At 42.4% G+C, this 22,301-nt stretch overlaps 2 protein-coding genes and 1 long non-coding RNA gene across 8 annotated transcripts; 2 read left to right on the forward strand and 1 right to left on the reverse strand.

The window, feature by feature from the left end:
- Positions 1-1,020: 1,020 nt before the first annotated feature.
- On the reverse strand, positions 1,021-5,881 carry LOC147239414 (uncharacterized). The gene is made up of 3 exons (XR_015111604.1): positions 5,847-5,881; positions 5,499-5,576; positions 1,021-1,764 (listed from the first exon to the last, which is right to left on the reverse strand). It is a non-coding gene; the product is annotated as an uncharacterized LOC147239414 (long non-coding RNA).
- On the forward strand, positions 5,115-13,538 carry LOC147239415 (uncharacterized). 3 transcript variants are annotated; one of them, XM_086195910.1, is made up of 20 exons: positions 5,115-5,199; positions 5,456-5,687; positions 5,872-7,283; positions 7,749-7,911; positions 8,006-8,074; positions 8,573-8,691; positions 8,814-8,963; positions 9,187-9,299; positions 9,512-9,623; positions 9,714-9,812; positions 9,892-10,063; positions 10,167-10,292; positions 10,661-10,786; positions 10,888-11,012; positions 11,117-11,266; positions 11,556-11,665; positions 11,800-11,911; positions 12,003-12,101; positions 12,186-12,357; positions 12,469-13,536. In XM_086195910.1, the coding sequence occupies exons 3-20, from the start codon at positions 7,248-7,250 to the stop codon at positions 12,600-12,602; spliced, it is 2,187 nt and encodes a 728-aa protein (XP_086052036.1). In that variant the 5' UTR covers positions 5,115-5,199; positions 5,456-5,687; positions 5,872-7,247; the 3' UTR covers positions 12,603-13,536. The 3 variants fall into 3 exon arrangements, with proteins under 3 accessions (XP_086052036.1, XP_086052038.1, XP_086052037.1); XM_086195912.1 differs by lacking the exon at positions 5,872-7,283 and having other exon boundaries at positions 12,469-13,538; XM_086195911.1 differs by lacking the exons at positions 5,115-5,199; positions 5,456-5,687 and having other exon boundaries at positions 5,698-7,283.
- Positions 13,539-13,678: 140 nt separating this feature from the next.
- Positions 13,679-21,296, forward strand: LOC147239416 (pancreatic secretory granule membrane major glycoprotein GP2-like). Of its 4 annotated transcripts, XM_086195504.1 has the most exons (12): positions 13,679-13,707; positions 14,656-14,735; positions 14,945-15,263; positions 15,372-15,886; positions 16,003-16,160; positions 16,289-16,617; positions 17,081-17,265; positions 17,376-17,536; positions 19,549-19,800; positions 19,971-20,130; positions 20,222-20,327; positions 20,418-21,296. In XM_086195504.1, the coding sequence occupies exons 7-12, from the start codon at positions 17,263-17,265 to the stop codon at positions 20,441-20,443; spliced, it is 708 nt and encodes a 235-aa protein (XP_086051630.1). In that variant the 5' UTR covers positions 13,679-13,707; positions 14,656-14,735; positions 14,945-15,263; positions 15,372-15,886; positions 16,003-16,160; positions 16,289-16,617; positions 17,081-17,262; the 3' UTR covers positions 20,444-21,296. The 4 variants fall into 4 exon arrangements, with proteins under 4 accessions (XP_086051630.1, XP_086051633.1, XP_086051632.1 ...); XM_086195505.1 differs by lacking the exon at positions 13,679-13,707 and adding an exon at positions 14,373-14,389 and having other exon boundaries at positions 14,945-15,886; XM_086195507.1 differs by lacking the exons at positions 13,679-13,707; positions 14,656-14,735; positions 14,945-15,263 and adding an exon at positions 14,347-14,389 and having other exon boundaries at positions 15,635-15,886.
- The last annotated feature ends 1,005 nt before the right edge of the window (positions 21,297-22,301 follow it).

Below are 22,301 nucleotides of genomic sequence, written 5' to 3' on the forward strand. Positions count from 1 at the left end.
TTTTTACCGGTCCTGATGCGTTCTGACAGCAGTTCTGAGGTGAGGGCGAAAAGGAGGGGGGAGAGCGGGCAACCCTGTCTTGTCCCTCTGCCGAGAGGAAAGGGAGCGGAACGTACGCTATTGGTCAAGACACAGGCCTCGGGTGAACGATAAATAATTGTTATCCACTACAAGGAGGGGATATAGTGATAGATACTGGGTTATGATCAGACAATGGACGTATTCCAATTGAACATGCTTGACTCCATTCATTACCTCTCTGGATACCAAAAAATAATCGATCCTTGAAAAGCATCGTTGAGGATGAGAATAAAAAGTGTAGTCTATTGCTGTTGGGTTCATAGTTCTCCAAACATCAAAGAGACCTGGATCTACACAGGATTCCTTTAGCCTCGCCCTCTTTTTTGACACAAAAGCAGGTTTAGGTGGAGATTGGTCAATCCTAGCATCTTGGACACAAAGTCCCCTCCTAACACTGTGAAGGGGGCTAACTTTGAGGATGCTGCTGTTAGAAAAATAGAGGACTCCAATGTGTTCGGTCCATAGACAGAGCCTATGAGGACACGATCCCCATGTAGGAAACCTGAAACAATGACAAATCGGCCCTCGTCATCCTGGACCAACTCTCCTAGAGTGAACGGCATTTTTTTATGAATGAGAATAGCTACTCCCCTACTATGTGAACTGAAGGATGAGTAGAACACCTGGCCCTCCCAGCTTCTCCTTCATTTAATATGTTCCAAATCTGTCAGGTGTGTTTCTTGAAGCAATGCAATTTGTGCATTCTCCCTTTTCAAAAAAGAAATGATCTTCTGCCTTTTAACCACGTGGCCAACCCCCTTGACATTTAAAGAAATAATCTTAATATCACTCATGGGTATTATATGAAAATGATACGTGACAGTAATGTACGATAAAGGTAAAGTACAGCATCAAAAATGATGGCGAGAAGGTAGACATACATTTTAGGGCGCAGTGAACAAACAAAGAAACAAACAAACAAACAAAATCTGCCTCTGAACAGTGGGCAGTGAACACAGAAACAGGTCTCAGCCAACCTGAGAGAAAACCAGAAATATAACCAGAACCAAACTTGATTAACATTTATAAGAAGCTGTATGACACTGAAAGTGCCCGTGACACTGAAGAAGAGCAACCACCTCATTCTCTTCAAGGAACTCCCGCCTCCATGACCCAGATAGATTCACCACCTCATCAGGTTCAAAAGTGACAATTGAATCACTGTCCCAGGTTGCGACTTTTAAGAAGAAAAAAATTATTTACCCCATATTTTTGAATGAAACCTTACTGACTGATTTTAGCGACTTGAAATATCCCAGCCATTCCAGCCCTAAAGTTCATAGAAGTGCAGCAATTTGAACTTAAACTAGGCTGCTAAGTCCCATCTCGTCCCATCATATGTTGTGTATTTACCCAGTGGGAGTCGCTGCACAGTTCACTCACTGCAGTTCCTCCAAAAAGGCCTGCGCAGCTTGGGGAGATTGGAAGGCATGTCTCTTTCCGTTGTATGTGAAGGTCAGGACGGCGGGGAATCGCATGGCGAAGAGGATGTTTCGTCCGATCAGACGTTCACACACCTTGTTGAAGCCGCGCCGTTTGTCCTTCACTGCAGCCGAGAGGTCCTGTTGAATGTACCGTTTCTGTCCCTCCTATGTGAGCTGTCTCCTCTCCCTCAGTGCCGCCATGATCCGCTGTTTGTCCCCGGAATTGTGCAGTTTAATAATGACGGGTCTGGGGCGATCACTGTATGGGGTAAGATGTCACACTGGATTTTGCCACGAATAAAACAAGGACAAAAATATTGTTGTTATTTTTTACTTGAAAGTGAACAAACCTTAATAGGATATATTGTTCAACATGCATTATGAAACTTGTGCAACTAGTCCAGGAAAAAAGATAAACTCAAACAAAACCTTACCTCACTGGTCAGTCCTGGAAGAGCCATTAAAAACAAAAACCAAAAACCTGTACTCTCTAGTTGGACTCATCCAAGTTGCAGTTCTGGCCTACGTAGACTGGCTTGCCAGGGGTGCATTTCTCATGGGACCATCCTTTGCATATTATGCACTGCACCCAGGCTTCTCCTATTTCCAAATGGCTCTACACAGACCAGGCACAGTGACTGATCTTCTTCTGATGAGGAGTCATCAGGAGTTTTTCTTTTTGTACTTGCCCTCTGTTTCTTCCTTGCGCTCTGCTTCTTTGGTATTTTGGATTTGGTTGCCTTACATTTCTTTTTGAATACCCTTTTTTCCTCTTGTGTCTGCCTTTCAGCTTCAAGTGCCTCCTCCACAGGTGTGTCGGTGAGAATAGCACTTTTTCTCTTTTTTCTCTGCAGGTGAACTTGTTTTCTTGGACCAGCTTTTGGGTAAGGCCTAATATCCTCTGGAGTTAATGTGTTGGTGGAGGTCACTGGCTTGCTAGGGCTTGGAATAACTTGGTTGGTGCTGGGTCCTGGAATGGCTGGGTTGGTGCTGGGTCCTGGAAAAGATGGGCCGTTTTCAGAACCTGGAATGTTTGGGTTGGTGCTTGAGCTTTGTAGAGCTGGGTCATGATCTGGGCAATCTGAGACATAAGATATCGCAAATTCTGTCCCCACAAACACATCCCTGTTGTAAGGTTGAATCCCTGTCACCCGAAAGCTGGCCTGAATATGAAGTGGGGTTGCAGCCAGAGGATAAGCAGTTGCTACAATCCCAGGGATGTCATAGATGCTGAGTGTTTTTCCTGGGTTGTTCCTCATCCAGGAGTCAGAGACAGAGTTGAAACGCTTTTTAAGCGGCCCATAAACATTTCTGTCCAAAGGCTGCAGCCGGTGTGAGCAGTGGGGTGGGAAGGACAACATAACGATCCCCTTTTCTTTGGCAAAATTCAGCCCATCAATAGAAAGACGTGAACTGTGGTTATCCAGAAGGAGTAAGCAGGGGTTCTCCTTTGAGCACTTGGTATGTTCCACAAAATGCTTGAGGAAATCAACAAAGTGTGGTTCTTTCATCCACCCTGTGGGATTTGCTCCTCCTTTGCTGCCAGGTGAGCCATTGTTGATGAAGTGATCATGAAAATGCACCCGTGGACAGATGAAGTAGGGGGGGATTCTGTTCCCTGTGGATGAGACTGCACACTCAAGGGTCACCAAGGTACCCCTTTGCCCAGATGTCAGCGACCCCACCTGCTTGAACCCACGCCTGGCTATCAATCGGTCTGATGCATTGACCTGCCTTTCCTCCAACTGGATTACAGGGACAGATTTCTTACCAAGAAAACAAGTCTATCAACAAGATTCTGGCTCGAGGCATGCTCGATGGCAAGTCACAACGCTCCCCCCAGTACTGAAAACCCTCTCAGAGGGGGAACTTGTTGCAGGAATGGAGAGGTATTTTCGAGCCAACTTACTTAGCCTTGGGAAGTTTGTGTCATGCACTTTCCACCGCTGAAGTGGGTCAGTGTCTGGGTCCATGTCAGGGGACAACCAGTAAGCTGAAAGCTCAGCTCTGATATTGTCTTCCTCACACATCTGGGCAGTAATCAGTGGCTTTTGGACAAAACTCCCCAAGGTTTTTTTCTTCTTCCACACTGGCTCAGCATCACTTTGGGCCAGAGTTACTTGCCCAACTTCAGGACCCTCACTGTCAGGCTGAGGCCTGCTTGGTCCTTGGGTGTGCCTGTCAGCTAAGAGAGTTACTAACTCTGTGACAGCCCTCTCAAGAACTCAAGAATTACTCATTTTTACTGACATTGCAAAGTTACAGCAGTACTTAGTGTGCCCTTTCAGGAAATGATGGTATGAGCTGAGCTGATTCCTACATGTTGGACAGGTAGGCGACACACTTTTTCAACTGAGTAGATGGGTAACATGTCTTTACCGACGTAAAAGGCCACCGCATCAGGAATGTCCCTCCATCTCTTTCCTGACTTGTCATACGGCGTAGCTTTGGAAAACGCCGCAGCAACACTTGGCTGTGACTTTGGTGGAGGTTTTTTTCATGGAGCCAGCGTCAATGCTTGTAAGGCGGCGCCTCACACATTGCTTCCACTCTCGTTGCTTGATGTGCTGGAAAAGATTTGTTGTGCTACTTCCCTTCGTTTTCAGCGTCTTTTTACAAAGTTTGCACAAAGCGCTGGTCTTTTCCGTGTCCAGCCTCGCGAATCCAAACCATGTCCATACCACCGAAGTCACGCTTCCCTTTTTTTGAACAATATCATGCTCCGTGTCTGTGACTTCTGCCGCCTCCATCTCTCATGTGTGTCTGTCAGGCACAAGCATGGGCATAAGCCAATGTTCCTCTTGATCGGACCGCAGTCTGCTTAGGAAACAGCGCCAGTCCTCCTCATGTATGTGCCTGTTGTGGTGACTGTGTGTATTACACGCACCGGGTCGAAACATTAAACTAATTTTGAGATTTAATTTTTTTCATATTGATTGAAAAAATCAAATCAAATTCATTTGGTTTATGGCCCAGTTCTGGTTGGACACAAACCAAAACAGCTGTCAGCTGATCTCATAATATAATTCTCAAGCTGCAGTTCCATCTCTGTGCTAAAAATTTGCCTTGGTGATTTGTATCCAACCACTGTCGTTGGGACAGGTGTCTGACTTTGTATTTCAGCTGGGGTGAAGTAAGGAGCCAAGGTTCGGTAATTGACATGAAAGTCCTTTGCTGTTGTCCGGACTGATTTATTAGCCAGGGTCACCTGCCTGACTGCCCTTAGCATCACGTGAGGTGCTGCACTGGCATGTTCTGTTTTTCTTTTGTAATTCCTGACCATGTCTTCTCACCTTCTCCTCTTCTATAAACAACTCTTGTTTCTGTAAAAAATAAAGTCAAAATGTCATTATGAGAACTGCAAATAAGCAGACTCACCATGTCAATTAAAATCCTTTTTGAAAGTTGTTATTCTGGGATAAGTTGTTGTTCGAAAGTCCGTGTTGTGTTCATTTACAGTTTTTGATTATTTTGCTGCAAATTATAGGGTTTATCGCTAAGTTGTCATGTTTCCTATGTTCTTGAATGCACAATGGTTTTCCTGAGACTTGTGAACGCACCACACTCGCGTGCGGTATACGTTAATATAGCAGCGAGTTCTCGCTATTGGCACCCGCCCGGCAGCAGTTCGTTGAGTTTTTTCCCTTTGTCCATTGGTTTTCCATGGTTTATCTCTGAGTGTAAATGACAGAAGGTGAGTTTCATGACGGTTTACTGTTCTAGTTAAATGCTGATACTGTGATAACTTGTTTTATTTATCTGAGAGTGGACTGATGTTAATTTATGCTTATTTGAATAAGGTAAGCTAATCTATATCCGTCATAGTGTACATGAGCCTCCTGTGACGTGCTGTTTATCAATAATATAATAATAGTTCTCATTCATACAGTCCTTTATTACTTTATTATTTATGCTTGGTTCGGTTTTTTTTTCCTGTATTGTGATTACAGACCGCAGTGAATAAACCACGTTAAAGGAATATCTGCCACTTACGTGCTCTTTCACGGGAACACCAACCTCCACGCCTTGCCTCTCTGAACCAGAATATTTGGAGATCCCCCTGTCTCCTGTCTAGTTGACACGTGACAACAAACCCCGAACTGAGACATGTTGCCTCAAAGTACCTTCTTTGCTAATGATGGCTCGAGATGAACGGTAGTTTAAAACAGAACAATGACTGAGGTATGACAGGATGCCTTAATCCCTCCTCTAACAAGTCCAAATGTCACACTGCTAGGATTTTTTTTAATCTGAAATGAGCTTATTTTGAAATCTATAAAGTTAATATTTGTTTTACTTTGGGTTGTGGAAAATGGTTAATTGGTGCTCATCTCAACTCACAATGTGCTGTTCTCTTCCCCTTCAGAACATGAGACCTGACCATGTAAAGAAACAAAACTAGTATTCCACTTTTTAGTTGCGCCCCCTGTTGGAGGAAATAATTGCAGCGTGACAACTTCCCCAACTCCCCTACTTCGGCTTCCTCCCACAATCCAAAGACATCAAGAGGGGACGAGGCTAATTGGATCCTCTAAATTGACCGTAGGCGTGGCTGTGAGGGCAAGTGGTTGTCTGTCTCTATGTGTTGTCCCTCTGATGGACTGGCGACCTGTACAGGGTGAACCCCGCTTCTCATCCGAAGGCTTCTGGGATAGGCTCCAGCCCCCTCATGACCCCTGAACAGGATAAGCGGTAGATGATGGGATGGACGGATGGATGAATGTATACAAAAATTCACCCTGCATGCCTGTCACCCCTCCGAAAATTTGGGGGAAAAAACAGACATCTCAAGCCATAGAATCAAGGTCCATCCTGTTGAACAATGTTTGGAGACCAGAAACCAAATAATGCTAAAATTTCACAATTATTGTCAGTATCATTCACTGGTATAAGTAGCCTTTATTTTTCCACCCCAACATTCCAAGTCCCACTTTGTGTTACAATTCCGTGATGTTCATGTTCTGACACTGTCTTCGTTGTTTTTCACTTGGAGCAAATTTCTAGAGTATCACTATACATTGAAGAAAAATTCAGAGAATTACTTGAAAGTGGTGGAAGAACAATGTGTGGTGTGTCCAAAGTATTCAGGATAAATTACAAACAATTTAGCGACGTGTAATGTTTCTTTGATAAATAATCACTCTGTTCAAAACAGATGAAAAGGGTTAAGTTCATCTTCAACAAGGCAGAAACAACTTTTGTGAATCAAGGAAATTTATCAATTCAGTTAAAAAAAACATTTCACTTGAGACAGTTTTCCCACAAGATTACATTTCCAGTTTACTGAATCCTCAGTGGTGATGCTGAAGCTGAGTGTTCATCCAATACGTCATTGCAAAGGAGAACTGGTTCCCAGTTGACTAACTGGGTGAAGCAGATGCCACATTAAAAAAAAAAAAAGTTTTAAATCAGGAAAATAAATGTTTCAAAATAAAAAGAATAATAAAATAACATCTAAATGATGTTCATAATTTGTGGTGAGATCACAGTCATAATTCTGAAGGTAAATTCAGTCAGAATCATGGCTGCCAGTCTTCTTGTCATCTCAGTCTGATAGTGATGTCATCTGGCTGTCATCATCACCATCTTGAATGTAACAGTAGAACTTTATTTGACAAAGAATGAAAAAGTTCTTTTGGAAACGAACGACACCACAAGAACAACTCCACCAACATCAAGCCAAAAGACAACTGTCTGATACCTCTTTTGAAGAGGTTCTGTTGAAGGTTGAAGGAAACAAACATGAACTCCAAGGAACAACGTTGGCAGGATGAACCGGTAAAGAATTTTCACCATTTAACGTCACTGGCACAAATCCTAGATGGGGGAAAATGGTGACATGCTTTTTAGATTTTGCAATGACCTTTTTAGTTAAATGTTTACAGTGCATGTTTACTTTGGGAATTCTTTGATAAAAGTTAGCATAGCATTGTCTTCTGTTCTTTTTTGATGTGAGCTAACAAGTGATTGGGGCTGAGGTGGAGCTGTCTTAGCTGTCACGGCTACTTGTCACAATCACCTGCTCAACTTGAAGTCTTCGTACAGTAGAAACTCTTTGCGTTGCCATCTTGGACCCCATTCATACTATCAGTCGTATGAAACAGTAACAATGATGCATGAGCCCATCCATCCATTTGCTTCTGCTTATCTGGGGTCAGGTTGCAGGGGCAGCAGCCCAACAACAACAACAACAACCTTGTCAGTTTTGGCGCGAATGTGAAGCTGACATGTTTTCTCTTTCAGCTATGGAGACCCAACAAAATACAAGAGGAATGCCTGAGGAAATACCTGGAATCAGAGGGAATACCTTTGTCTTGCGTTGGATGCAACTGGCAAGAGTCTGGCAACACTCAGTTGAGCCAGACGCCTCAGAGCAGCCAGTCCCTCAGCGACTCCTCCCTGAGTGGTGAGGACCACAAGCATTTTTGATGATTCTTAGCAGAGGAAAAGAAAATAGACCTAACAAATGAAACACCGCATCCATAAAACCTGTTTTCTAGAGCCTGAAGATGCCTTGGATGAGATCGCACTCAACAAGTTCAACATGAGGACGACCACCAACATGACACGTAAGAATAGAAGCAGCAGATTATTTGAGTCTTTCACGTGAGCCTGTTTGAAAGGGACATGGCTGGATCCATATTTTCCACCACAAACTCCAAATACAACAAGTAGAACTGTTGGATGTCTGGTTCCCTCGTCCCCAACTCAGTCCATCTTTGGAAGGGGTTTTCATTTAAAAGCCTAAAATAAGGTCTGTGGTCAAATCAACCTGGAGATATTTTAGAGATGTTAAAGAAAAAAATCAAATCAATCATTGTGGACGTAAACATGACAAATGTGAAACGTGTTCACATTCATCTGGCTGTTGGTTAAAGACCTCTTTATTCTCATGTTTGATATCATAAAACTAAAGTGTTTCACAGCAGTTAGCGGTCTCTTCCTTTGCAGAGTCACTCGAGTTTTCCTCCCTTGACTTACGAGTCAATTTGGGCAATCATGACCCTGGAAAAAGAAGACATATAGAATAATGTTACGTGTGTGTTCATGTGTTATTTACACAACAGGTGCCGGGTGGCAAACAGAGGAGGAGGAGGAGGAGGATGAAAATGACAGGCAAGAAGACTCAAACACAGAAAGTGCAGAGTCGCTTCAATACTCTTCAGAGAGTGAAGATGATGACATGGTAAGATGGAAATCTCTTGTCTTGTCAAAGGCGTCTTAGGCAGGTCATTTTGATTGAAATCCTTTCAAGAAATATTTTTGAAGTGATAAAATGGTTCTCATTGAGTGAATGTGTCATTTCAGTCATCATCTCCTCTGTCTGTGGAGGATCTGCAGGGGTTCGCCATGCGTCCTGCTCCTGAAGACAAAGTCATCCAGTGCAGGATCACCAGGGACGGGAGCAGCTTTTACCCGGTTTATTACCTCCACATGGAGAGGGAAGACGGAGAGATGGTTGGTACTTTCTCTTAAGTCAGAAATGATGAATCACGGTTAATAAGCTATAACCACTGGCTTTATGATGAAACTAATCCATGACACACTTTTACCTTGTAGATCAGATATTCAAAAATCAGCAGTACCTCCTTAGAGTCCAGGACCCTTGCTCTTAGGCTTTCATGTTTCGATTGAGTTTCGATTCATTTTCTCTTGTATTTGTTCTTGCGTCAACACAAAGGTGTTTCTAATGGCCGCCAGAAAAAGGAAGAAGTGCAGAACTTCCAACTACCTGATTTCCACAGATTTCTCTGATCTGTCCAGAAAAGCCAGCAGCTACATTGGAAAACTGAGGTATTCTTCTGTTTGGGCTCTACCATGGAAATGAATCTGAAACCAACCAGTGACTTTAGACACTGAAGAAAAAAGAGAGTTGATTATTGATCCAAAGAGACAGTACCTGCAACATTAAATGTGCATTGATTATTGTTTCACTGATTATAGATGAGCTGTTTTCTTGATTTGGCTCGGCTCTCATGTCTGCATTATTTTTCTTTGTTTTTCAGGTCCAATTTGCTGGGTACCAAGTACACAGTTTATGACTGTGGAGAAAAGCCAGAGAAAGTGAACTTGAAAGGGAGTGAAGCAGTGCGGCAAGAGCTTGCAGCCATTAGCTATGTGAGTCCAGTCTGACTCTCAACACTCAGTATCCATAAACGCCACATCTCAACATTGAAATCTTTAACACAGTCACTTCTTATTTCTCAGGAGAGGAGTGTTCATGGGATTTGGGGTCCCAAGAAAATGAGAGTGGTCATCCCTGGTATCCTGGAGAATGACGCCAGAGTGAGCGTTCGTCCAAAAAATGTATGTTTCAAAAATATCACCCAGTTTATGAAATGTGTCATGGATTAGGCTGCAGTTAAAGTCATATATGTTACTTCAGAAGCAGGAAACCCTCCTGATGCGCCAAGCGAACGGGGACATGGATCAACTGATCGCCCTGGAGAACAAGAACCCCAGGTGGAATCCGCAGACTCAGTCATACGCTCTTGACCTGAGTGAGCGAGTCAAACAGACCTCTGAGAAAAATTTCATGCTGGTCCACCCTGAAAATGGTAAGACAAGAAAGACTTCTTGCCTTCCTTCTTCTCTCATCAGCCACAGGAAATAGAAACCCTTGCTCATCTGTCTCCTCTGGCTCTCCCGTCTCTTTTCCAGAGGACTACGTTGTGATGCAGTTTGGACGCATGGAAGAGGACACCTTCACCATGGAGTACTCCTTCCCCATGTGTGCCTTTCAAGCGTTTGCCATCGCCCTCTCCACTTTTGATGGCAAAGTGCCATGTGAGTAACCCGTGCTGGTGTGCCTCAGGTGCTTATGGTAGCCTGATGGATCAGTTTCAATATTTCAATAGTTTTTGTATTGATATGACCAAATATAAAAAAAACACAAGTACAGTAGAGATACTTGGAAAATGTACTAAAGGGCAATACACATGCAAGCTGTACTTCTTGTGTACTTTGTTATTGTCCACCACTGGATGCCAGTAGGATGCACTTCTAACAGCTTTGGGTGGTGGTTTTCTCAAACCCCACGTGCCCAGGAAGAAGACCAAACGTGTGTTTGTGTCCTATGTTGTCATCCAGCAAACATGAAAACTAGGAGACACTTTGTTTTCATGAGTTTTCTCAGCAACTCTCTGCTTTTCCAGTTGGTGAGCTGATTCCCAGGTGGACAAAAGGCTCCCAGAAGTCCTACAAGACCACCTACCAAGAGAGTGAAAGTGAGGATGAAGAGGAGGAAGACAGTCCTGAGAGGCTTGTGTCTCCATCATCAAGTACGACCAAACAATCTGACACCAGTCCAAAAATGAGATGGTTTTATAATCCAGAAAACAGCAGCACTAGAATAATATTGTGTGTGTTATTTACACAACAGGTGACGGAAGCCAAATGAGCGATGAAGACACAGATTGGAAGAACGAAGGGACAACTTCACCAAGCATGTTGTCCCCTCTCTCCACCCCCAGGCTGGAACCTGCAGGGAGCGACACAAATTTAAGGGTAGGATGTAAATCTCTTGTCAAAGGCATCTTTGTCGGCTTATTTTGATTGAAATCATTTTAAAATGATGAAACGCTTCTCATGGAGTGACTTTGTCATTTCAGTCGTCATCTCCTCGGTCTATGGAGGATCTGCATGAGTTCGCCATGCATCCTGCTCCCAGAGATGAGATCATCCAGTGCAGGATCACCAGGGACCAGAGCAACGGCCCCCCCGTTTATCAGCTCCACATGGAGGGGGAAGACGGAAAGAAGGTTGGTACTTTCTCCAGAGTTGAACTGTGTAATTTTGCATTTGGATTTTATTTCTGATATGGTGCGACTTTCCAAGAACAAAGAAATGATGAATTCTGGTTTAGAAGCTTTACCTACTGTCTTTATTCAGTATCTAATTCATGATCCACTTTTGCCTTTTATATCAGGTATTAACAAGTCATGAAGAAGTACCTCTTTAGATCTGAGGACCTGTGTTTCTTAGGCTTTCAAATTTCTGATGAAATATAATCTGTGTTTTGATATTTGTTCTTGTGTCAACAAAAAAAAGGTGTTCCTAATGGCTGCCAGAAAGAAGACGTGCAAAACTTCCTACTACCTGATTTCCACTGACCTAACAAATAAGTCCAGAAAAGCCAGGAGCTGCATTGGCAAACTGAGGTATTCTTTTATTTGGTTTCTCCCTTGGAACCTATCCAAAAGCAAATGAAGATCCATTTTTTTCTTATCGTAATCCAACTGTGTTCCAAACTCCATCTGTAACATCTGCATTGTTTCTTTTCATGTTGTTTCAGGTCCAATTTCCTGGGTAACAAGTTCACAGTCTATGACTGTGGGGAAAACCCAGAGGACGTTCCGGTCGCAGAGAGTGAGGCAGTGCGACAAGAGCTAGCAGCCATTTGCTACGTGAGTCCAGTCTTACTCTCTCCACTCAGTATCCATAAACACCATGTATGAACACAGGAAATCTCTAACACCATCATTTCTTATTTTCCAGGAGACGAATGTTCTTGGGATGATGGGTCCCAGGAAAATGACAGTGGTCATCCCTGGTATCCTGGAGGATGATGCCAGAATGTGTGTTCGTCCAAAAAATGTACGTTCAAAAAAGTATCGGCAAAATTAGTTCATGTATTGTGTTTTAGGCTGCAGTTAAAGTATCCATGATATTTTATCTCAGAAGCAGGAAAGCCTTCTGACGTGCCAAGCCAAAAACAACCTGGATCGACTGATCACCCTGGAGAGCAAGAGCCCCGAGTGGGATGAGCAGACTCGGTCCTACACTCTTGAATTTGGAGGGCGAGTCACACAGACGTCTGTGAAAAATTTCCAGCTCGTCCACCCTGAAAATAGTATGAAAAGAAAGACCTGCTATCTTCCTTCTTCTTTTCTTATCCACAGGAAATAAAAACCCCTCACTTACCTGCTGTCTGTCTCCTCTGGCTCTCCCGTCTCTTTTCCAGAGGACTACATTGTGATGCAGTTTGGACGCGTGGCAGAGGACACCTTCACCATGGATTACTCCTTCCCAATGTGTGCCTTTCAGGCGTTTGCCATCGCCCTCTCCTCTTTTGATGGCAAACTGGCCTGTGAGTAATGCAGGTGTGCCTCAGCACTGGTGAAAATACAGTGCAACTACAGGACCAACAAGTCTGATGGCCGACATGCAGAAAATTTCGGGGAGGGGTTTTGAATTTTTCTCCCAGCCGGGGCTCGAACCCAGAACCTTCTTGGTGTGAGGCGACAGTGCTCACCACTGCACCACGTGCCACCCCATGATAACATGATATTAAAAAAATTATTTTCATGTTAGTTTGGTTGTGATTGCATTTTCCTCACTGTAGTGTTTTCTGTTTTTGTCAACCACGCTAAATGCAGTTCTAGTTTTTGCTTGCAGCCTCTTGTGTTGTTGTTGTTTTTCCTGTTGTCTTCATGTGTCTTTCACAGTGTTTCATTCCTACTTCACATTTTATGAGGCCTATCATTCACTGAATGACAGGGCAATTACATGTCGCACATGTTCGCCAGAGGGCGCTCTTTCACCATGTCACGAGGTTGCAGACGTTTGCTCTTACTTTGTGTTGCTCTGCAGTATTCAGTAGTGCTGTTTTACTGCCAAATTACTGCTTCATGTGTTTTTGGTGGTTTTACTCTTTTAAGGTCAAACAAAGAACAGTTTTGGCAGCAAACACTCTTCTTGTTTAATTGAGCTAACAAATATTTGAAGTTCAATTGACTGTTGTCATGTTTTTCTCTGTTTCTTATTCATCTGGAAACAGATGATTGAGACTAAGACCCTTTCACATCAATGCCAATCAAAAGGACTTTGAAATACGACGTGTCTCAATGTATAGATTTTAAAATTGATTCAAAATATTTCCTCAATCAGATCCAGACTCTTGGCTTTTGCACCAGTCTTCATTTATTCATTGTCTGTGCTTAGTTATTCTTTTAAATGCAAAGCTGTGAGGAATAAATAAAATTCAAGAATTAACTCAAACACACTGGAATATACTGAATATAAAAATAAGTTATTGACTCAGGGATCAACACAATCTTCAATTTTGTTAAGTGTCAAGATTTGTATTTTTATAAATGTATATTTCCTACCACATTTATCTGACTCCACCCACCCAGGGCTGCTAGATGTAAACACAGCTGGATCCGGTTCCTCCCAGACCCAGAAGTGACTGGTTCAGCTTGTGAGTAACTGCAATACAATATGAGTCAATATAATATGCACTCAGTTATCATCATCAAATGTTGTTGATACAAGTGTGTATATTCTGGTTTTGAAGTGACTAATATAACACACTCAGGTATCATCATCAAATGTTGTTGATACAAGTGTGTATATTCTGGTTTTGAAGTGACTAATATAACACACTCAGGTATCATCATCAAATGTTGTTGATACAAGTGTGTATATTCTGGTTTTGAAGTGACTAATATAACACACTCAGGTATCATCATCAAATGTTGTTGATACAAGTGTGTATATTCTGGTTTTGAAGTGACTAATATAACACACTCAGGTTTCATCATCAAATGTTGTTGATACAAGTGTGTATATTCTGGTTTTGAAGTGACCAATATAACACACTCAGGTATCATCATTAAATGTTGTTGCTAATGAAGGTTTTGCTTTCCCCTGATGTCATGAAAAAGCAAAACACTGTTCAAGGTCCTTCTATAGAGCTGGAATGGAGTTCAACACCCTGCTGTGTTCATGCTTATGTAACATCGTTAAAACAGCATTTTAATTAATGCGTTAAATCCCGCTAAATGGGGCCACAGTGCCATCTGCTGTTCATATCGGTGCCTGCAGTTAGAGTTCGCTAGGATCGTGGGGAATTCTCTGAGCGATGGCTGAATCCCATGAAGGTAACACGTCTATGAATGTCGGTGGGCGAAATGACATCATAAACCTTTTGTAAGAGCATTGAAGCGCCTAAACTGTCAGTATTTTGTTTGTTGTCAATATTGCTGTGTGTATTGAGTTGACTACGGGGTTTCAGGTGTTTTTAACGTTGCTAGGAGGGAAGTTTGTTGGTGCAGTGCATCGCTCGCTGAAACGATGTGTGCTGTGTTGCAGAGAGCGTGTGCACTGTCCACCCACGATGATTTTGCATTTTATGTTGTGCCTGCAGATGAATAAACCCTGGACTGTGATAACCCAGATCAACTGTGAGAAGTTCATCCAAAAGAAAAGAAAATACACCAGGCAGAGGTTACACTTACAGATATGGAATTTGTTTACCACATTTAGAAATAATGACATTTTTAATTAGCATTTATACAATTTCCATCGGTTACTTAAGAAAAAGCACATCTTACTTTAAAAAAAGTACATCTTATATCACTTCATATCAATCATTGCCTTTATGCTCCAAATTCATTCTGAAGGTTGTGAATGTGTCTTTGGTCTTGGGCTCAAAGGGCCTTCAGTCACAGGTCCAATGTGTCCACAAAGAGTCCGCTGGCTGTCAAGTCACGTTGAGGGCAGGGCAGCGGGGCCACCTCCATGTGAGGAGACCTGCTCTGCTGATGGAGCTGCCAGAGGCACCAGAAAAACAGTGGAGTGGCTCAAGAGAAAAGAAAATAGTTCATCAGTATTTGGGGGTTTATCGTTGTGCATTGTCTCCTACTCTGGAACTCATTTACTGTCAGTTATCAGTTGACAATTATCTGAAAGTTGAAAGTTCTTGTCAATGATGAATCAATTGAACTGGTCAAAGGACATCATGGAGAAGCAAAGGTTAGCAATAAAGAGTCTTTTCTCTTTGTAATGTGATTAGAAATTTAATTCAATGTGATCAGAAATAGGCTGGCACTTTGACTGACATATTTGCCGCTGTGTTTGCAGGTCAATGGAAGCTTTGCGGCCACTCCACTCTCTCTTAGCAATGGAACCATCCAGGTTTATGAGTCAGGTTTTTCTGTAGTTGTCAGTACTGACTTTGGCTTGGAGGTATCATATGATGCTAACCATTATGTCAGGATCAGTTTACCCTACACTTACCAGAATGCAACATGTGGCCTGTGTGGAAACTTCAACAATCACCCTGAGGATGATTTTCTAACCCGGCACGGCGAGATTGTTACCTCTGATGTGGTTTTTGCCAACAGTTGGGAAGTATCAGGGGAGAACGATGGTGGTTGTGGGGTCCAGTGTGAAGGTCTGGATTGTGCCTCCTGCACTGCTGACCAGACAGCTTTGTACAGCAATGCTGACCATTGTGGAATACTTCAGAACAGCTCTGGAGCTTTTGCTGCTTGCCATTTGCAGCTTCCACCACAAAACTTTGTTGAGCTGAAGTCTTCGTGAATGTGTGGGGCTATCAAGTGCATATGTCCAGGGAGAGACATGGTGTGGTACAAGTGAGTACTTTTGGAGCAGACTTTCTTTATCGGATGTAATTCATGGTAAACATTTAATCTAATAAGCACAACAACTTCATCAGTTTACAACTATAATTTTATTTTTTTCCATTTAGGTAAATGGGGTGAACGAAAACACACCCATTCTCTTCGGGGGAGGTCTTGTGTCAATCTATGCCAGTGGTTCTCGCACATTTGTCAGTGCTGATTTTGGCCTGGTTGTCAAATATGATGGATGGAGTACAGTGTCCATCTCTGTGCCTTCAAATTACAGGTATATTCCAATCACCCCAAGTCATAAAGGAATATTTTAACATCATAATTGAACTTGTTTTACTCAATCAATAACAACCACTCATCTGATTGACTTTGTCACTTTGTTTTAAATATGATCATCCACAGTGGACAAATGTGTGGTCTTTGTGGAAACTTCAACGGAAATGCAAGTGATGAGTACCAGACTCCATCAGGAATGACAGTCACCAGTCCATCTGACTTTGGGACAGCTTGGAAAGTGGCGGGCAATTACACCTGCAGTGATGGATGTGGTTCCTCCTGTCCACAATGTATAGATGAGCTACCTGCTCAAGCCCAGTGTGAAGTGATTCAGGGAGCTGATGGCCCCCTCAGCTTCTGCCACGAGCAGGTGGACCCATCGCCATATTTCAACGACTGTGTGTATGATGTGTGCATCACTGGAAATGGAGGCCAGGATCTTCTGAGAGTGTGAGGTAGGGCCTAAGTTATTTGTATATAAGCTTGTTCTTTTTGAAAACAACTGTTTTTGCTTGATTTAGGAATGTAATTGAGCTCCCTAGCACGTTACTACCATATCACTTTGTGTGGCTAGATTAAGCTGAGAATAATACCCTGTAGTGATTAATTAAAACTGCTGGCCAGCAGTAGCATCACTGTTGTGTTACCAGATTTAATGATATGTGTGGGGACAAATTAAGATGATCTAGGTTTATGATAATAAACAAAATAATATTAAAATACCTAGAATAATAATTTGGGTTGAGTGTTTTGGTGGTGTTCAGTTTATATTCTCTAAAAATAGCTGCCTACAGCTGCGAGAGACAACTTTAATGAGAATGGTATTTAATAATTAAAAAATCAGTTTGCATCAACGATAGTCACAGACTTGCAAAAGAAAAATGACATCACTCTTTAAAATTTCGGTCTCTGTCATAGACTCATTCATCTCATGTGAGGGTAGTTCCGGCACCATATCTGTGTCCCGCTGCCAGCTGTTTGAGGCAGGCTTCCCCTCCAGCTCTCTCCATCTCCAGGACGAGTCCTGCAATGGCACCCTCCAGGATGGACGCCTGGTGTTCCACTTTAACAATAACAGCCAGCTGTGTGGGACAGTTCTCATGGTATAGTCCATAGAGAAGCATGTTATCAAGTCTGGATCATGATTTTAAGACCATCTCATATTGACAGTGTAATCAATCACTTTGTAACTATTTCATTTTTCTGATTGAAGAGCAATGGAACTCATTTTATGTACAAGAACACCATCCAGAATGAGAAGGACCCTGGTGAAGGTTTGATCAGCCGCCACAGTAGCATCCACTTGAGTTTCTCCTGTCAATATTCTCTGACCGAGGCCGTGTCCATGGATGTGGGCATCAACTCTGTGGAGAGGTGACTTAATATCTCATCTGAATGTTTAGTTGGTTCCTGTTAATAAATAAAACAGTAGCTTTTTTTCTTTTTCACAAAAATTGCGTATTGTACATCAAGTTCCAGTGGGGCAAAAAAGTATTTAGTCAACCACCAATTGTGCAAGTTTCCCCACTTGAAAAGATGAGAGAGGCCTGTAATTTTCATCATAGGTACGCTTCGCCTTGTATGAGAGACAGAACAAGAAAAAAAAAATTCAGAAAGTCACAGTCTGATTTTAAAGAACTTGAAAGTTATGGTGGAAAAAGTATTTGGTCAACAACAAAAGTTCATCTCAATACTTTGTTATATACCCTTTGTTGGCAATGACAGAGGTCACATGTTTTCTTGAAGTCTTCAGAAGGTTTTCACACACCGTTGCTGGTATTTTGGCCCGTTCCTCCATGTAGATCTCCTCTAGAGCAGTGATGTTTTGGAGCTTTTGCTGGGCAACACAGACTTTCAACTTTCAAGTGTTTCCCTGGGGTTGAGATCTGGAGACTGGTTAGGCCACTCCAGGACCTTGAAATGTTTCTTACAAAGCCACTCCTTCATTGCCTGGGCGGTGTGTTTGGGATCACTGTCATGCTGAAAGACCCAGCCACGTTTCATTTTCAATGCCCTTAATGGAAGGGGGTTTTCACTCAAAATCTCATGATATATGGCCCCATTCATTCGTTCCTTTACACGGGTCAGTTGTCCTGGTCCCTCTGCAGAAAAATAGACCCAAAGCATGACATTTCCACCCCCACGCTTCACAGTAGGTATGGTGTTCTTTGGATGCAACTCAGCATTCTTTCTCCTCCTCTCGAGCAAACTTCAGACAGGCCTGGACATGTACTGGCTTGAGCAGGATTTGAGTCCCCGGCGGCGTAGTGTGTTACTGGTGGTAGCCTTTGTTACTTTGGTCCCCGCTCTCTGCTGGTCATTCCCTTGGTTCCCTCATGTGGTTCTGGGATTTTTGCTCACCGTTCTTGTGATCATTTTGACCTAACGAGGTGAGATCTTGCGTAGAGCCCTAGATCGAGGGAGATTCTCAGCGGTCTTGTATGGCTTCCATTTTCTAATAATTGCTCCCACAGTTGATTTCTCCACACCAAGCTGCTTACCTATTGCAGATTCAGTCTTCCAGCCTGGTGCAGGTCTACAGTTTTGTTTCTAGTGTCCTTTGACAGCTCTTTGGTCTTGGCCGTAGTGGAGTTTGGACTGTGACGATTTGAGGTTGTGTTTTATACTGATAATGGTTTCAAACAGGTGCCATTGATACAGGTAACGAGTGGAGGACAGAGGAGCCTCTTAAAGAAGTTACAGGTCTGTTACAGCCAGAAATCGCGCTTGTTTTTAGGTGACCAAATACTTATTTTACAGAGGAATTTTCCAATTAATTCATTAAAAATCCTACATTGTGATTTTCTGGATTCTTTTTCCTCGTTCTGTCTCTCATAGTTGAAGTGTACCAATGATGAAAATTACAGGCCTCAGAATTTGCACAATTGGTGGCTGACTAAATACTTTTTTGCCCCTCTGTAGAACATTCCCATGGAAAAAGTAGAATGCTTGTTTTAACTGTTGTCCTTTACAATGTCAGTACATTATCAGCTGCACCTTTTGCAGTTCAGTGTGTGTTGGCACCAGTGGAACTACCTGCTGCTCACAACATTCTTACATAATATTGTGCACCATCATTAATCAACCCTTAAAGAAACAAGCAGGATGAAAATAATTATAGCCTGTTCCTGTTCTATGGGTTAATACTGAATAAATGCCAGAGAAAAAAAACACTTTCAGAACACAGTTATTCAAAGGAACATGGCCAACAAAAATAGAATGTATCAAGTTCACCAGAAACTGTCCAGCCTCAGATAGTTTCTCTATTTCATATTTTCCTCATGTCACTTTAGGGGCTCTGTAGCGAGGCCTTAAAGAGTCCAATTTTGAAGTTATTGAAGATTAAATGTGTCTTTAATGTTTAGTTGTATTCTGTTTGTCTGTAGCGTGGTGAAGAAGCACCTTCCATCAGGCCAAGGACAGTACAACATCAGAATGATGCCCTATCAGGACAGCGGCTTCAACTCACCCCTCACCAGTGTCAATAACATGGAAATGGAATTGGACCAGAGGTTGTATATTAAGGTGTGGACAGAAGGAGTTGATGACTCAGAGATCGCAACAGTTCTGGACTCTTGCTGGGCCACGCCTGTCAACATCGCCAACCACCCTGTCCGCTGGAACCTCATCTCTGAAGGGTAAAGGAGCTCTTGCAGTTTCTGTTGGCTGACTAACCTCTTGTGCTTAGTTAGCCAAGTCGGAAAAATGAATCTTACTTTTTTCTTCTTTCTCTCATAATGTAATCCTCTGACTTCATGATCATCTGCCTGCTAACCCTTGGTGTCCGACCATCTCCCTGGTCTTACAGGTGTGCAAACCCTAAAGACGGCACAGTAGAGATGATCCAGAATGGCGTCTCCAGCGTAGCACGTTTCTCTTTCAGGATGTTCACCTTTACTGACCAATCATCCATCTACCTGCACTGCTCTGTCCACTATTGTCTTTCAAGCCACAACAACTGCAGCCCTGTAAGTACAGTACCACTCTGTGTGTGTTGTGAGATGACATAGATCACCACCAAAAGCATCAGCACAAACCTGTGGTGTTGTTTCTTGGTAGCAATGCCACCCAGGCTCCAACGGCAGACGTCGGAGGGCTGTATCTTACCATGACTCTGCTGCCTTGTCACTAGGACCACTAGTCCTGACGCTACGTAGCCCTGGAGGTAAAACTCCCTCATGTTTTTATAACTTTAATAACTCCTGTTAATTCCATCTTGATCACCTCTTTGTAAACTCTGGTTCTTTCCTTGCAGACAGTGGAATGAAAGCAGTACCTTAGGACCCTTGAGCTCACTGCTTACCCTGCTGGGCAGTTTGCTCACTCCCCAAACTCTCATTTGAGGAAGTCAAAGATGATGCAAAATCAGTGTGCACAGACATACATTACCAGAGTACTTTTAATATCACTAGCTAAAACAGTAAAAATGAGATAGATGCAAGTTTCTTCCCATCCTCAAAAAAATGGGGGTAATGCTTCCATTGATTGGGTTTTGATTTCTGTCATTTAATGTCTTTTAAATGTTTTAGCTTGGACGAGGGGATGGATGTTATAAACAGCTTCTTTAAATTTGCTGACTGATGGGACTGAGGGATATCGTATTTTTTTTTTCTTTTTTTAATTTTCTGGTATTTTCAAATTGCCGTATTGGTTTGTGTTATCAAAGAGTGAAATTCAATAAAAGACTAAATAAATGCACATAACAAGCAGAAACATGATGGTATCACATGTGACTGACCTTACTAGCTTCTGTAGATTGCAATGGGTGCAATCTTCTAATCTCATGTTTATATGAATACAATCCAAAATTAAGTTTTTTTTTCAATAAATGAAATGTCATATAAAAATTACTAGACAAATAAGATGCATATTTTGATAGCATTATATTGCCCTTTTTATTTTATATATCTCTAAAATCTTTTGAATATTTCAAAGCAAAACTTTACCTACTGACAATCAATACCAGGTACTATTACTGAACATATACCTTTAATCAATGCTTTAATTATTGATGGACAGGAAAAAAAGAGGCCTTGTGCTTTCATTTCACCATTTTTGAAACTAAAGTTTTTGTCTGTATTGTCGTCTGTCCTTTTATTTTTTGTTGGTGAAAAAACGAATGTCATACACATAAATTATGGGTGCTCCAATAAATTGCCTGATTGGATCATAAGCTAGCGTTATTCAAGTAGAGGGCTTTAGATGACTCAGGTATTGTCTGGATCCATGTTACTCTGCTGTTTAAAAGGGTTAATCGTTCTCAGATGAACATCTGCTTCTCTTAACTGCGCACACGGGGCTCAATCTGTGGCACCAGGCGGTTGGCAGATGCCGTTGCGCAAGGTGCGAAGAGGAAGTCTTTCAACACTCGTTTATTCACAGGTGTGTTTTGAGTGTGACATCAAACCAGTCTTGAGTGTGTTATGTCATTCCCTTTAAAGCCCAGGTCACCTCAGGACTTGGCATGTTGCTATTTCAGTAACGCACGCATTTCAACTTGAGAGCCTACTCTTGCACCATGAGGAGGCGCGGGAGCACATCTGGAGTCGGTTGGAGGTGAAGCAGGCCTGGGTGGGGGTGGAGGCCGGTGTTTTCACGTTTTTTTTTTTTTGGTGGCATCAGTAGAACCACACTGCAGTGCTACACATCTGCATCTGATTGATGTGCTCTTTCAATAGCACTTCAATCATCACACCATTGACCAAAGACCACCCTTTTCTAACTAAAGAAAATTGATGCAGTTCAGAAACGCAGCGGTAAAATTCAAAATGCTGTTCTAGTCAGTGGGATCGCGGGAGATGATTAGAATATGTGTGAAAAATGCCCAATCACTCTTCCTGCTAATGCACTGTTTAAGTGCCTATCATGATCCAAAATGAGTCAGTACAAGATATCACAATTCAACTGACCTGTGTCGTCGTTGATGTCGGAGCTTTCGACCGTATCTTATCACAACACAGTGTGATCAATGTGGCTGATTCAGCTAAAAACAAGTCAGATTGTCCTTTAACTGTGGCTGTTCTCCACCGTCACTGGAGTAGAAGAGGCGTATCACCAAGAAGTTGAAAGAAATGCCTGGTCTTTACTCATCATGGCTTTGATTTTGGACACACTGATAAAGTGAATCATGACATCAAAC

Source organism: Aulostomus chinensis, chromosome 23, assembly GCF_037954235.1.
Source record: "Aulostomus chinensis isolate RoL2024-O1b breed Wild chromosome 23, RoL_Achi_v1.0, whole genome shotgun sequence".
Lineage (NCBI taxonomy): Eukaryota > Metazoa > Chordata > Actinopteri > Syngnathiformes > Aulostomidae > Aulostomus > Aulostomus chinensis.

Coding starts and splice junctions, on each gene's coding strand:
- LOC147239416 (XM_086195504.1), top strand. Junction 17,537..19,548: donor GGCATCAACTCTGTGGAGAG/GTGACTTAATAT, acceptor GTTTGTCTGTAG/CGTGGTGAAGAAGCACCTTC. Junction 20,131..20,221: donor GCCACAACAACTGCAGCCCT/GTAAGTACAGTA, acceptor GTTTCTTGGTAG/CAATGCCACCCAGGCTCCAA.
- LOC147239415 (XM_086195910.1), top strand. CDS start 7,248: ATGAACTCCAAGGAACAACGTTGGCAGGATGAACCG. Junction 7,912..8,005: donor CAGCGACTCCTCCCTGAGTG/GTGAGGACCACA, acceptor CCTGTTTTCTAG/AGCCTGAAGATGCCTTGGAT. Junction 11,666..11,799: donor AGCTGCATTGGCAAACTGAG/GTATTCTTTTAT, acceptor ATGTTGTTTCAG/GTCCAATTTCCTGGGTAACA.